Here is a 13,595-nt window from a genome sequence, read left to right on the forward strand (position 1 = left end):
GTTGCAAATTAATCCCACAAACATCAGTGAGATAAATTATCTGATGATCTGTTTTTAATGATGTTGGTTGATGACTAAAAGTTGACTAGAATACTGAGGAGAAATCTTGGACTAATGCCATGAGGTGGTGTATGCCCAGCTGATGGGCACATAGACCTCAGTTTAACATCCCATCCAATAGATGTTACTTTAGACAGTGCTATGCATCCTCCAGATTGCACAAGGATAGTGGCCTCTGATACAGTGATAAGATTGCTCTGACTAGGTCAGAGATCATAGAATTTACAGTGCAACAGGAGGCCATTTGGTCCATCAAGTCTGCACCGGCCCTTGGAAACAGCATCCCACTTAAGCCCACACCTTCACCCTATCCTCGTAACCCAGCAACCCCACCAACCCCGTTGGACACTAAGGACAATTTAGCATGGCCAATCCACCTAACCTGTACACCTTTGGACTATGGGAAGAAACCGGAGCACCTGCAGGTAACAGGAGCACCTGCAGGTAACCCAAGCCGGGAATCGAACCTGGGACCTTGGAGCTGTGAAGCAATAATGCTAACCACTGTGCTACCGTGCCGCCCATCAAAGCCCTATTCTTAATTTTCAAGACTGACAACCTATGTTCTTCTTCATAATGCTTTTTGCATTATTGTGTTTAGGCAGAAGGTAACTAAGGGGGACTTGAAAGAACTACGAAATGCAAATACAAATGTTTGAGTTATATTACAAATAATGGTTGCAGCACAGAAGGAAGCCATTTGACCTGTCTTCTGAAGGTGCAATTTACCTCAGTCTACATCCCCGTCCCTGTATCCTTGTAATTTTTTTTTTTCAGATAATAATTCAATTCCCTTTTGAAAGCCTCAATTGACCCTGCCTCCAAAATATTCTCAGGTAGTGCACAAATAACTTGAAAATATCCCCCTACCTTTTCTTGCCTAAAATATCTCCCCGATCCAACTATCTAAAAGAAGGCAGAATGATCTGTATTTTGAACCTTCGTGAGGAAGTCAGTAATATCCTTTTGATTCAACTCTGCAGTTCCTTTGTTACTGGACAAACATCACAAACATCTAGGGCCTGGTTTAGCACAGGGCAAAATCGCTGGCTTTTAAAGCAGACCAAGGCAGGCTAGCAGCACGATTCAATTCCCGTACCAGCCGCCCCAAACAAGCGTTGGAATGTGGCGACTAGGGGCTTTTCACAGTAACTTCATTTGAAGCCTATTTGTGACAATAAGCAATTTTCATTTCATTTTTTCATTTTTCATTTCATAATAATGGAGATAAATCCTTTAGATAAAAGCAAATTGCTACAGATGCTGTAACCTGAAACAAAAACCGAGAACACTGGACAATCTCAGCAGGTCTGACAGCATCTGTGAAGAGAGAAGAGAGCTAACGTTTCGAGTCTGGATGACTCTTTGTCAAAGCTTTGAGTGTGTCTATGTATTGTACAATTAAAGACTTCACCACTTTTGATATGCGACATCAGGCAAAGAACTACCAGATTTGGTTAAATGCAGAGTCATCCTAAAACAGGCAGTGTGCTGTAATCTTTCTTGTGCCTACTGGAGGATGCTTGTGACAGATCACATGGCAAAAAAGTGTGCATGAAGTTTTTAACATGGCGATGCTGTTGTGCTGCAGCTACTACATGGTTCTGGCTGATCACAAAACTATGCTGAATTCCCCCAGAATCAACATCCTGGGGGTTACCATTGACCAGAAATTGAACTGGACTAGCCATATAAATATTGTGCCGACAAGAGCACAATAGGTTCACAAAGGTTCAAAATACAGGTCAGAAGCTGGGAATTCTGTGGCAAATAACTCACCTGAATCCCACTAATTTGCCCACCATCCATAAGGCATAAGTCGGGAGTGTGATTGAATATTCTCCACTTGCCTAGATGAGTGCTGCTCCGAGAACACTCCTCAAGAAGCTCGACACCAACCAGGACAAAGCAGCCAGCTTGATCAGCTGGTCCAGTTCAATTTCTGGTCAATGGTAATCCCCCAGGATGTTGATCATGGAGGAATTCAGCAATGGTAATACCATTGAATAGCAAGGAGAAATATCCCATTCACCACCTTCAACATTCACTTCCCCAGTACCAATGCACAGTGGCAACTGTGTCAGGTCAAAAATGTTTCTGATAAAGAAAATCAACCATAACCCTTTATTTCCTGTCACTGAGCCAGTTTTGGATATGACATGTCACCTTCCCTTGAATCCCATTGAGATCTCATTTTTATTACCAGTCTGCCATGCGGGACCTTGTTAAATGCCTTGCTGAAATCCAAGTAGACAATATCCACTGCGCTATCCTCATCAATCTTCCTGGTTCCTTGCTCAAAATTATTATTTTTTTTTTTAAGAAAATATTTTATTGAAGCATTTGTAATTTTCACAGTTTAACACATTAACATCTCTTAAACAGCCGCGCGGGCCGACACACTGAAAGAAAAAGGGGAAAAAAACCTTCAGAACAGCAGGCCCTACTCTCCCCGCTCTATTCCCTAGCTGCCTGTAAACTGCACTCTCTGTCCCGTTGTAACATGGCCATGCCTCTGTTTTCCTCCCCCCCCCACCTCTTTTCCCTCTTCCCACTTACTGCTGACGTTCAATTTTCCTTGAAGTAGCCTATGAACCATCTCAGGGCGAACCCTTGAATTTAATTTTCTCCAGACTGAGAAACCCTGCCATATTGCTGACCCACACTCCTGACTTTGGGGGCTCTGAGTTCCTCCATCCCAGCAAAATCCATCTCCGGGCCACCAGGGTGGACAAGGCCGGAACAACGGCCACCCTCCCCATCTTGGCCCCCGGATCTTCCTATATCCCAAATATTGCCAATTCTGGACTCGGAGTTACCCTTCCTTCTAGGACTTATGACATAACGTCCGCAAATCCCTGTCAGAATCCCCTCAATTTCGGACATGCTCAAACATATGTATATGGTTTGCCGGGCTACCACCACACCGTCCACATCTGTCCTCCACCTCCTCAAAGAACCTGCTCATCCGGGCTGCCGTCATGTGGGCCCTGTGGACCACCTTGAACTGGATCAAGCTGAGTCTGGCACTGGACGAGGATGAATTGACTCTCTTCAGGGCTTTTTCCCACAGCTCAAATTCAACCTCCCCACCCAGCTCCTCTTCCCTCTTCACCTCCCTGGTAAGGGCCCCTTCCTACTCCATCAGCTCCTTGTATATCTCCGAGACCCTCCCCTCTCCAGCATCTGTTTTTGACATCACCTTATCTTGTAACCCTCACAGGGTGAGGCAAGGGAAGCCAGGAACCTGCCTGCGGACAAAATCCCGTACCTGGAGGTACCAAAACCCGTTCCACCCGGCAACTCAAACTCCTCCTCCAATGCCTCCAAGGTAGGGAAGCCTTCCTGAATGAATAGATCCCCAAATCTCTCAATCCCTGCCCGCCGCCATCCCTTATAGCCCTCATCCAACCCCCCCGGGGCAAACCGGTGATTATTACAAATCGATGACCACACTGAAGGCCCTTCCAATCTCATGTGTTGCCTCCATTGCCCCCCACACCCTAAGGGCTGCCACCACCACTCGGCTTGTAGAGTACCGAGCCGGCGAGAACGGCAGAGGCCCCGTCAGCAAGGCCTCCAAACACGTACCCTTACAGGATGCCGCTTCCACTTGCTCCCACACCGACCCCTCTCCTACTACCCACTTCCTGACCATCGATATGTTGGCCGCCCAGTAATAGTTAATAAAGCTCGGGAGGGCCAAGCCCCCCCTCTCCGCGACCCCGTTCCAGAAGTGCCTTCTTTACTCTTGGGGTTTTACCCACCCACATAAAACCTGATATAACCGCTTTCATTTTCCTGAAAAAAACCTTTGGGATAAAAATCGGAAGACATTGAAAAAAGGAGAGCAGTCTCGGAAGGACCGTCATCTTCACCTTCTGGACCCTCCCCGCCAGCGTCAGCAGGAGCATGTCCCATCTGCGGAAGTCCCTTTTCATTTGATCGACCGCTTTGCCCAGATTTAACTTATGAAGTTGCCCCCAATCCTTAGCCACTTGAATCTCCAGATATCTAAATCTCCTCTCAACCACTCTGAATGGCAACTCCCTCAGTCTCCTTTCCTGCCCCCATGTCTGGATCACGAACATCTCGCTCTTTCCCATATTTAACTTGTAGCCTGAAAATCGCCCAAATTCTCCTAGTATCTCCATGATTTCGGCCACAGGTCTGTGACATAGAGCAACAAATCGTCCGCATATAGAGAGAGAGAGCGAACATCCCTGTCTTGTCCCCCTGCTCCGACCGGACTCGGTTGGTTCTTACATTTGCCACCAGAGCCTGATATAACAGCCAGACCCAATCCACAAATCCCTGTCCGAACCCAAACCTGCCTAAAATGTCCCATAGGTATTTCCTCTCAACCCGGTCGAAAGCCTTCTCCACGTCCATGGTTACTAACAGCTCAACATAACACAGCGGCGCCGTCTAATATTGGACGTCAGGTGCCTGCCCTTCACAAATCCCATCTGATCTTCCCCGATTACCTCCGGGACGCAATCTTCTATACGAGTAGCCAAGATCTTTGCCAGCAATTTAGCATCAACATTCAGCAGGGAAATTGGCCTGTACGATCCACAGTTCTCCGGGTCCTAATCTCGCTTCAGGATGTGAAAAATTGATGCCTGTGATAGCGTTGGGGGGAGTACTCCCAGCTCCCGAGACTAGTTAAAAGCTTTAACCAGGAGCTGACCCAGTAACCCAGAAAACTTTTTATAAAATTCCACTGGGAATCTATCAAGTCCCGGGGCCTTACCCGATTGCATCACCCACAACCCATCTATCACCTCCCTGAGCCAAATTGGGCCCCCCAGGTCTTCCACATGCTCATCTACCTTTGGGAACCCCAGCCTCAGTAGGAATTGATTCATACCCTCCTCCCCAGCTGGGGGGTTCCGACTCATAACCGACTATAAAATTCACGGAACACGTCATTAACCGCCTCCTTTATTTTCCCTATTTCTCTCGCCGCCTCCTGCTTCCTCAGCTGATGTGCATCATCCTGCTAGCTTTCTCCCCATATTCATACATTGCCCCTTTTGCCCTCCTCAGCTGTCCCTCCGCTTTACCTGTGGAAAGGAGCCCAAATTCCATTTGGAGTCTCTGACGCTCCCTCAGGAGCTCCTCATTCGCAGACTCCGCATACCTCCTGTCCACCTGTAAGATTTCTCCTTCCAATCTGTCCAGCTCCGCCCGCTCAGTTTTCTCCCTATGGGCTCGAATCAAAATAAATTCCCCTCTGATAACTGCCTTCAGTGCCTCCCAAACCACTCCCGTATCATTGTTTTTTATGTACCCCCAAATGGCCTCCCTCACTCGCTCACAGATCTTATCGTCCGCTAGCAGCCCGGCATCTAATCTCCACAGTGAGCGCTGAGACTTTCCCGTGCTTACCGTAGGTCTACCCAATGTGGCGCATGGTCTGACACCACAATTGCTGAGTACTCCGTGTCCTCCACCCCCGCTAACAGTGTTTTATCCAGTATAAAGAAATCTATCCTGGAGTGTACCTTGTACACATGGGAGTAAAATGAATATTCCTTGCTTCTTGTCCTCCCATATCACCATGGATCCACCCCTCCCATGTGCTGCATGAACCCCTGTAGCTCTTTTGCCATAGCTGATACTTTCCCTGACCTAGAACTCGACTGGTCCAGTCTCGGATCCAGGACCGTGTTGAAGTCACCCCCCCATAACCAGCCGGTGCGAGTCCAGGTCAGGGATCTTTCCCAGCACCTTCCTAACAAACGCGACATCATCCCATTTTGGGGCATATATATTTACCAGCACCACTGCCATTCCCTCCAGCTTCCCATTGACCATAATAAATCTACCACCCCGGGTCTGCCTCCATCCTCCCCACCTCAAATGCCACCCTCTTGTTAATCAGAATGGCCACCCCCTTGTTTTAAAGTCCAGTCCTGAATGAAACACCTGTCCGACCCATCCCTTCTTCAATCTGAATTGGCCTCCCTGCTTTTTCCTGTAGCATGGCCACATCCGCTTTTAACAGTCTCAAGTGTGCGAACACACGGGCCCTTTTGACCGGCCCATTCAGTCCGCGAACATTCCACGTAACCAGTCTGGTCGGGGGGGGGGGGGGGGGGGGGGGGGAGCTCGCGCCCCTCTCCCCTGTCAATCAGCCATGACATTTCCTGGGTCAGCCCTTAGCCCATGCCCCGCACCTCTCTTGGTCCGCCCCTCGGCAGCTTCCGCCCTCTGCTCTCCATCTCCAATCCCCCGAAAGTCCCTTACTCATCAACAGACCCCTACCCCCCTACTCCATCTCTCCTCAGCTCTCCCCCAACTTTGCTCCCGTTAACTAGCTATCCAGCTAGCCTAGCAGCTCTCACCCCCCGGCGCCTATTATTCTACTAGCTGCCGGATCTCCCCCCACCCCCCCTTAACATAAGTTTTCAACACAATAACATCAACCACCGAAAACAAACAACCCCCCCAAGGCCCAGGCAGAGGTCCACCCCCCTCCCTTAGCAGAATTTTATCTATCCCATCACCTTCAAACAGAAACAAAACAATAGAAGATCCATCAAACTGGGAAGGAGAAAAAAAATTATGCATACAGAAACTCAACCATCTTTTTTCCAACAGAAGAGAAAAAACATTGCAACTCAAAACCCTTTGAATGAAATGAAAATCGCTTATTGTCACATGTAGGCTTCAAATGAAGTTACTGTGAAAAGCCCCAAGTCGCCACATTCTGGCACCTGTTCGGGGAGGCTGTTACGGGAATTGAACCGTGCTGCTGGCCTGCCTTGGTCTGCTTTCAAAGCCAGCGATTTAGCCCTGTGCTAAGCAGTTTAACACATACAACAACAAATCAAAATCAAATCAAGCAGAAAAAAGCCGTTGTCAACCGAAATTCGCAGCTTAAATTACAGAATTTAGAGGTTGAGATTTTTCAAGATAAAGAAATAAAGAACCGTACAAAAGTCCCCCCCCCCCCCCCCCCCCCTTCTTACAAAAAACTCAGTCCACCACAGTTTAAGTTTTAACGTCCTTATGCATCCACCTTTCATAAAGACCTCCACCTCTTCCTGCGTGCCAAAGTATAGCTCCCGGTCCTCGTAGGTCACCCACAGATGGGTAGAGCAGTCTAAATTTTATGTCCTTCGCATACAGGGCCGCCTTGACTTTATTGAAACTCGTCCTCCTCTTTGCAAGCTCTGCTCCCCAATCCTGATACACCCGGATCATTGATTCTTCCCAGGTGCACTGTTTTGTCTGCCTAGCCCACTTCATATTACGTTCCTTATCCAGGAAATGATGCAGCAGTACCACAATCGCCCTCCGGGGCTCACGACCCTGGGGCTTACGCCTATGGGCCCGGCCCACCACCAACGACTTAGGGAACGAGCCTACCCCCATCAGCTTCTCCAGCATCTTCCCCACATATGCAACGACATCTGATCCCTCCTTTTCTTCTGGCAGACTGACGATCCAGATAGTCTGCCTGCGAGAGCGATTCTCCAGGTCTTCCACCTTCTCCAACAGCCGTTTCTGCCACTCCTGTAGAATGCCAATTTCCATTGCCATCGCTATGGACTCCTCCTCTCGTTCCACTGCCTGCTCTGCAGCTTTTGAATCTCCTGTCCCTGAGTCTTCACTTTCTCCTCCACCCGGTCGACAACCCCCTTAATCGAGGCCACTGCCTGGATCAGGTTCTCAGCACACTCCTTGCATGCTGGGTGAACTTCCCATCCAAGTATCTATCGACCATTGGGCAGACGCAGCCGTATTTTGCCTCGTTGTCATTAATCCCGCGGCTGACTTCTGGGTACGGCGATGACCAGCTAAGTCGCACGTTTCGGCAGCTCCCGGTGGAAAGGACTTTTGGGCTCTTAATAGGAGCCCCAACGGCAATTTTAACGGCTAAAAACACTGTGCGATAAACCAGAAGGGAATCCCCCCTGGACACGGATGGAAAAAGGAGAGGAAAGTGGCCGGATTGCGGTGGATCCTCTAGAGCAGCGGCCAGGAAGGCAGGCACAAAGCAAGATGGCGTCGGAAGGAGGCAGTTTAATATGGGGCCCTGACCAACAAGAGTTCCTGCGGCGTTGCGTGGAAGAACTTAAAAAGGAGATGAAGAAGGAGCTGTTGGCCCCGATATTACAGGCGATTGAAGGGCTAAAGGAGGAGCAAAAGACCCAGGAGCAGGAGCTTCGGGTCGTGAAGGCAAAGGCTGCTGAGAATGAGGACGACATACAGGGCCTGGTGGTGAAGACAGAGATGCACGAGGCACAATACAAAAGGTGTGTGGAAAGGCTGGAGGTGCTGGAGAATCTTGCAGCACAGTGCAGGCATTTCAAGATGGCGACGGAGCAGTTTCCCTTTTTCTGTGGTGGGCCTCGGCTGGGACAGAGTTATCACGTTTGTGGCCGCAGGACAATTGGACTTTGACTGTGCCGTGGCATTTTGTGAGGTACTGGAGAGAGATGGCTGGCCAGGACTCTACTGCGTTGGATGATGTGATTGGACGTTTGATTATTAAATTTGCTAATGCACAAATATAGGAAAGTAAGTTGTAAAGAGGGTCATAGATAGGGCAATAAAGTTGGCAGATAGCATATGTATGCAAAAATGTGAATTTGTGGCTAGGAAAATAGCATATTCTTTAAATGGAAAAGGGAACTCTTGAGGTACAGAGGGACCTGGGTGTCCCGGTACAGGTATCACAATAAGCATGTATTGAGGTACAGCAAGTGATTAGGAATGTTATTGTCTATTGCAGGGGAATGGAAAGTGAAAGTAGGAATGTTTTGCTACAGGTATACAGATTGATGAAACTACATTCCGAGGACAGTGTACAGCTTGGTCTCCTAACTTCGGGAACGATATAAATGCGTTAGAAGCAGTTCAGAGAAGGTTCACTCGTCTGATACCTGGGATGGGGTGGGGGTGGGAGTAGTTACCTTCTGATGAAAGGTTAGACAGGCTAGGCCTGTATCCTTTGACAAATGAGAGGTGACCGTAATGAAACCTGTGAGATCCTGAGGGGAATTGACACGGTGGAGGCTGAGTCGATGTTTCCCCTGTGGGAGAGACTAGAACAAGGGGACAGATTAAAAATGAGGGGTTAGCACCATTTTGCACTGTTGCCCTTGAATAGGTTTCTCAATTTTAAAAAAGAAACTTGATTTGAGCAGCTTTTTAAAATCTTATTTTGTTTTCTACATAATATTTATGTACTAATTTAGTTACCACTTAAAATAATGCTGTAAATTTGTCCTGTAAATTTAATTTGTTGCTTTTGTTATTTCCATGCTGGATTCCTGTATGTTAATGTTACAAAATGTCTTGTAAAATGTCATGAATCATTTTGTCCATTTTTGATTCAGCACTGACTGACTTATAGTCCTGATATTGATTTGTCTCCTCTTGAATACAATGAAACTTCCAGTACCTACATTCCAAGTGATGGCCTACCCAAATATTTGCTTGAATTTTCCAAGGTGTGAAATTCTAAACAATATGCTGCCCCAGTGCCTGGTCCTCCAACAATACTCGTGTCTCGAGTTAATCAACCACACAACAAAAAGATTTTAGTTTCTCTTAAGCCTGTGCTGTGCCTAGGGCAATGTTTTTCAAACTTTTTTTTCCAGGGACCCATTTTTGCCAACCGGCCAACCTTCAGGACCCAAGCCGGCTGACCTTCGCGACCCACGCCTGCTGACCTTTGTGACCCACGCCTGCTGACCTTTGTGACCCACGCCTGCTGACCTTTGCGACCCACACCGGCCGACCTTTGCGACACACGCCGTCCGACCTTTGCGACCCACGCCGGCCGACCTTTGCGACCCACGCCGGCCGACCTTCGCGACCCAACCCGGCTGACCTTCGCGACCCACCATTTTTTCTTAGCTTGTTTGCTGCTGACAAAATGGAGGAATCGCAATCGCGCTCAAAGCACGTGATGTCACCGTTCGGGGGCCGTGACCTGCTCCCTGCCTCCCTTCAGGCAGGAAGATTAGATAGAATTTTTTAAAAAATCTCCTTCGTCTCTGATTGCGTAAATTCGCAGGCAACAGCTGCAGCAGCCGGCTTTTAACAATGCCGGCTGCGAGCGGCTTTCAAAAAGGCTGCAACTATATAAAAAAAGTGCGGACGCACTGTGCATGCCTGCCCGCTCTTCGGTGCGCATACGCAAAACTCTGCCGATCCCTAATTGGGAAGGTGGGGATGAAGCTGCCTTCTTCAACTGCTGCAAGGGACAGGTCAATGAGCAAATGTTCTTCCTAGGTGACTAATCTTTGGTATGAACCTGAGCAGTGAGTGCTGACAGGCTATTTCCACTTGAAATGCAAGTAATTCTGATCCTGTCTTCACCCATTGTCTTCGTACGTCCACTTCCCGGAGTCCGAGGTAGAAATTCTGGTTGTTTTTGCACTCTTTTTAACTCTATTTGCTGCACATGTCTTCCTTTCACTAGCTCAGGAGGCTGCAATCAATTGCATTTCCTCAGTTGTTGCCCCAAAACAATGTAATGCTCGCGCGAGGATTAATCCTGGCCTGTATGCTACCTTGATGATTTTACCCATCAGTCACTTAACATTAGAGCTAACCCATTATTTTGATCCTTTTGCTGATATTTTCTTCTCATTTCTAAGACTAATTTAATTTTTTTTCAACCTCTCTTGATTCTCATCTAAGGTTAGAAACAAAAAATACTTTTGCTTTTTACAATTAATGTTGATTTCAGTCACCACAGTCCATATTATAGCTCCAACCTTTGGTGTTCTAAGTAGTTCCTTAGGAGCTCGGAATCAGTAGTTGTTGGATTTTCCTTGTTTGTTGAATAATTGGTATGCATTTGGTCCGTTCCTTGATCGCTTCTCCATTTTCATCCATTCTCTCCCATTTCCTCTTCTCTACCACCTTCCTCCCACAAGGGGGATAAATTTAGACTGCCAATTCATTTTTTTCCAATTAGGGGGCAATTTAGTGTGGCCAATTCACCTACCTTGCATATCTTTGTGTGGGTCACACCCCCACACCCAGACAAGGGGAGAATGTGCAAACTCCACATGGACAGTGACCCGGGGCCGGGATCGAACCCGGGATCTTGGCGCCGTGAGGCAGCAGTGCTAACCACTGCACCACCGTGCCACCCCTCAAATAACCTATTTCAATGCCAATGGTTAGCTGCTGGTGCCCTGTACAATTTTTTTTAAAGCTTGAGTTGTTCTAATTTGCTTCTCTAACTTGTGAAATTCAATCAAAAGCAAATATTATTTGTCTAACTACCAATCTTGAGCCTGTTCCCATCCCTAACCTGAGTGCTGTGTTAACTCCACACCCCCACAACATTGGACACTGAGGTGCTTGTTTCCTACCATTTAGAGAACTTAACAGAAAGACATCACTCAAGTTCGTGCACACTTCCTTTCATGGTGTTGGGCACGAGTATGTGCAATCAGCTTTCAAGGCATTTGACTTTACTCCACCCATTCCAGTTCCAGAACAGAAGGATCCAGATCCAGAGTTTTCAACTGTCAAATGTCCCAATCCAGAGGAAGGCGAATGTGTGCTGGTAATACAATTTTCACGCTTTTTAAAGCGAATTACTGTTTTCTTTTTGTTAGTAATTGTAATGCTTTATTAATAGCAATAATATTTACTAACAGTAAAGCTTATTAGATTAGCTGGCAAGTATTTCCTATTTATCTTTAAAAAAAATATTTTTCTTAGTTTCACATTGTATATTTTTAGATTAAACGTTACAGGTGTCGTACCCACGAGTATTATTTTACAAAGGCAATTGGTACGGATCTGGTTTGACGAGAGAAATTAAAAAGTCAACCAAAGTACGAACAGGCGAGGCTCACTATACATATTTACAAGGCTGTTTCGTCTTCCTTCGGTGACTGTGGGCCTTATTTGGTTGGTCTGCCTCTCCTGCCCTGCCTGTTGTTGGCCCTGGCTTGTACATCTCCACTTGTTGCTACTAGCTCTGGTCTTCCTTTTGCCTTTGAGTCTATCCCCCTACAGCTGTGCCCCTTGTGTTTCGAGGTGGTCACCCCCTCCCCCTCGCTCTATTGGCTGTTGGCCACAAACAGGTCCTGGAACAAGTTGGTGAATGGCTTCCACATCTTGTGGAACCCCTCTTCCGACGCCGGGATGGCGAATTTGATTTTCTCCAGTTGGAGAAATTCCGACAGGTCGGCCAGCCAGTCTGCAGCTTTGGGCGGTGCCGCTGATTGCCAGCCGAGTAGGATTCTTCGCTGGGCGATTAGTGAGGCACGGGTGTCGGCCCCCTCCCCAGGAGGAGTTCTGGCTGGTCTGATACCCCGAAGACCGCCACTTTGGGCTTGGCTCCACCCTCATCCTCACAACCTTGGAGATTCGGATTTGATTTATTGTCACGTGTCCCGAAGTACAGTGAAAAGTATTGTTCTGCGTACAGTGTGAAAAGATCGGTTCAGTCCATAAAAGGGTCACTCAGGTGTCCGGTAACAGCGGAGAACAGCTGATTTTGAACCTGTTAGTGTGTGTTCTCAAGCTTTTGTATCTCCTGCCCGATGGAAGAGAAAATATCCCGGGTGGGAGGGGTCTTTGATTATGCTGCCCGCTTTCCCAAAGGGGTGGATGGGAGGTGGGTTTTCATGATGGACTGGGCTTGTTCACAACTCTGTAATTTCTTACGGTCTTGGGCCGAGCAGTTGCCATACCAAGCTGTGATGCAGCCCGATAGGATGCTTTCTGTGGTGCATCTGTAAAAATTGGTAAGAGTCAAATGTGGACATGTCGAATGCCCTTAGTTTCCTGAGGAAGTATAGGCGCTGTTGTGCTTTCTTGGTCGTGGTGTTGACATGGGTGGACCAGGACAGATTGTTGGTGATGAACACACCTAGGAATTTGAAGCTGTCAACCATCTCCACCTCGCCCCATTGATGCAGACGGTGGCGTGTACAATACTTTGCTTCCTGAAGTCAATGACCAGCTCCTTAGTTTTGCTGATGTGGAGGGAAAGATTTGTCATGCGAGAGTACCTTTAAGACATGGATGTTTAAGCAATGTACCTTTAAGAAAACAGTGATGTCAGAGAGTGGGTGGAGCTGGGCTTTAGATCAGCCATTTTGCAGTTTTTAGTTTCAGTTTGAAAAAGAGCTTGTGTGTGTCTGTGTGTTTCCAGAGAGCTGCAGTTTGAAAAGAGCTGGGTTTGTGTTTTGCAGTGAGCTGGATCTCTGCCATGAAAGACTATCTCTGGATCATTTGGGTGATTTAAACTCATAATAGTAAAGCCTTTAACCTGATGTGATTCTGTTTAAAGGTATTAAGTCTCTTGGAAGTTTGAAGGAACATTGAGGAATTATTTACTGTTGCAATATTTTTGGAGTTATCTTTGAAGTAAGGGGTGTTAAGAGATCCAATGTTTATTTAAGATGTTAAGTTGAGTTAATGGAATAAACATTGTTTTGTGTTTAAAAACCCACGTGTCCATAATTGTAATCCCACACCTAGGGACCAAGCCGTGTGCTAGAAGCAAACAATACATTAAAGGGAGAGGTTGGTTGACC

At 47.3% G+C, this 13,595-nt stretch overlaps 1 protein-coding gene across 1 annotated transcript in view; it reads left to right on the forward strand.

The window, feature by feature from the left end:
- pgm2l1 (phosphoglucomutase 2-like 1) overlaps positions 1-13,595 on the forward strand; it is a 223,921-nt gene that overhangs the window by 131,656 nt on the left and 78,670 nt on the right. The window contains exon 7 of the mRNA XM_072477505.1: positions 11,419-11,608. Within this exon, the coding sequence (XP_072333606.1) occupies positions 11,419-11,608 (190 nt within the window). The remainder of the gene's footprint in view (positions 1-11,418; positions 11,609-13,595) is intronic.

The sequence above is a fragment of the Scyliorhinus torazame genome, chromosome 15 (genome assembly GCF_047496885.1).
Source record: "Scyliorhinus torazame isolate Kashiwa2021f chromosome 15, sScyTor2.1, whole genome shotgun sequence".
NCBI lineage: Eukaryota > Metazoa > Chordata > Chondrichthyes > Carcharhiniformes > Scyliorhinidae > Scyliorhinus > Scyliorhinus torazame.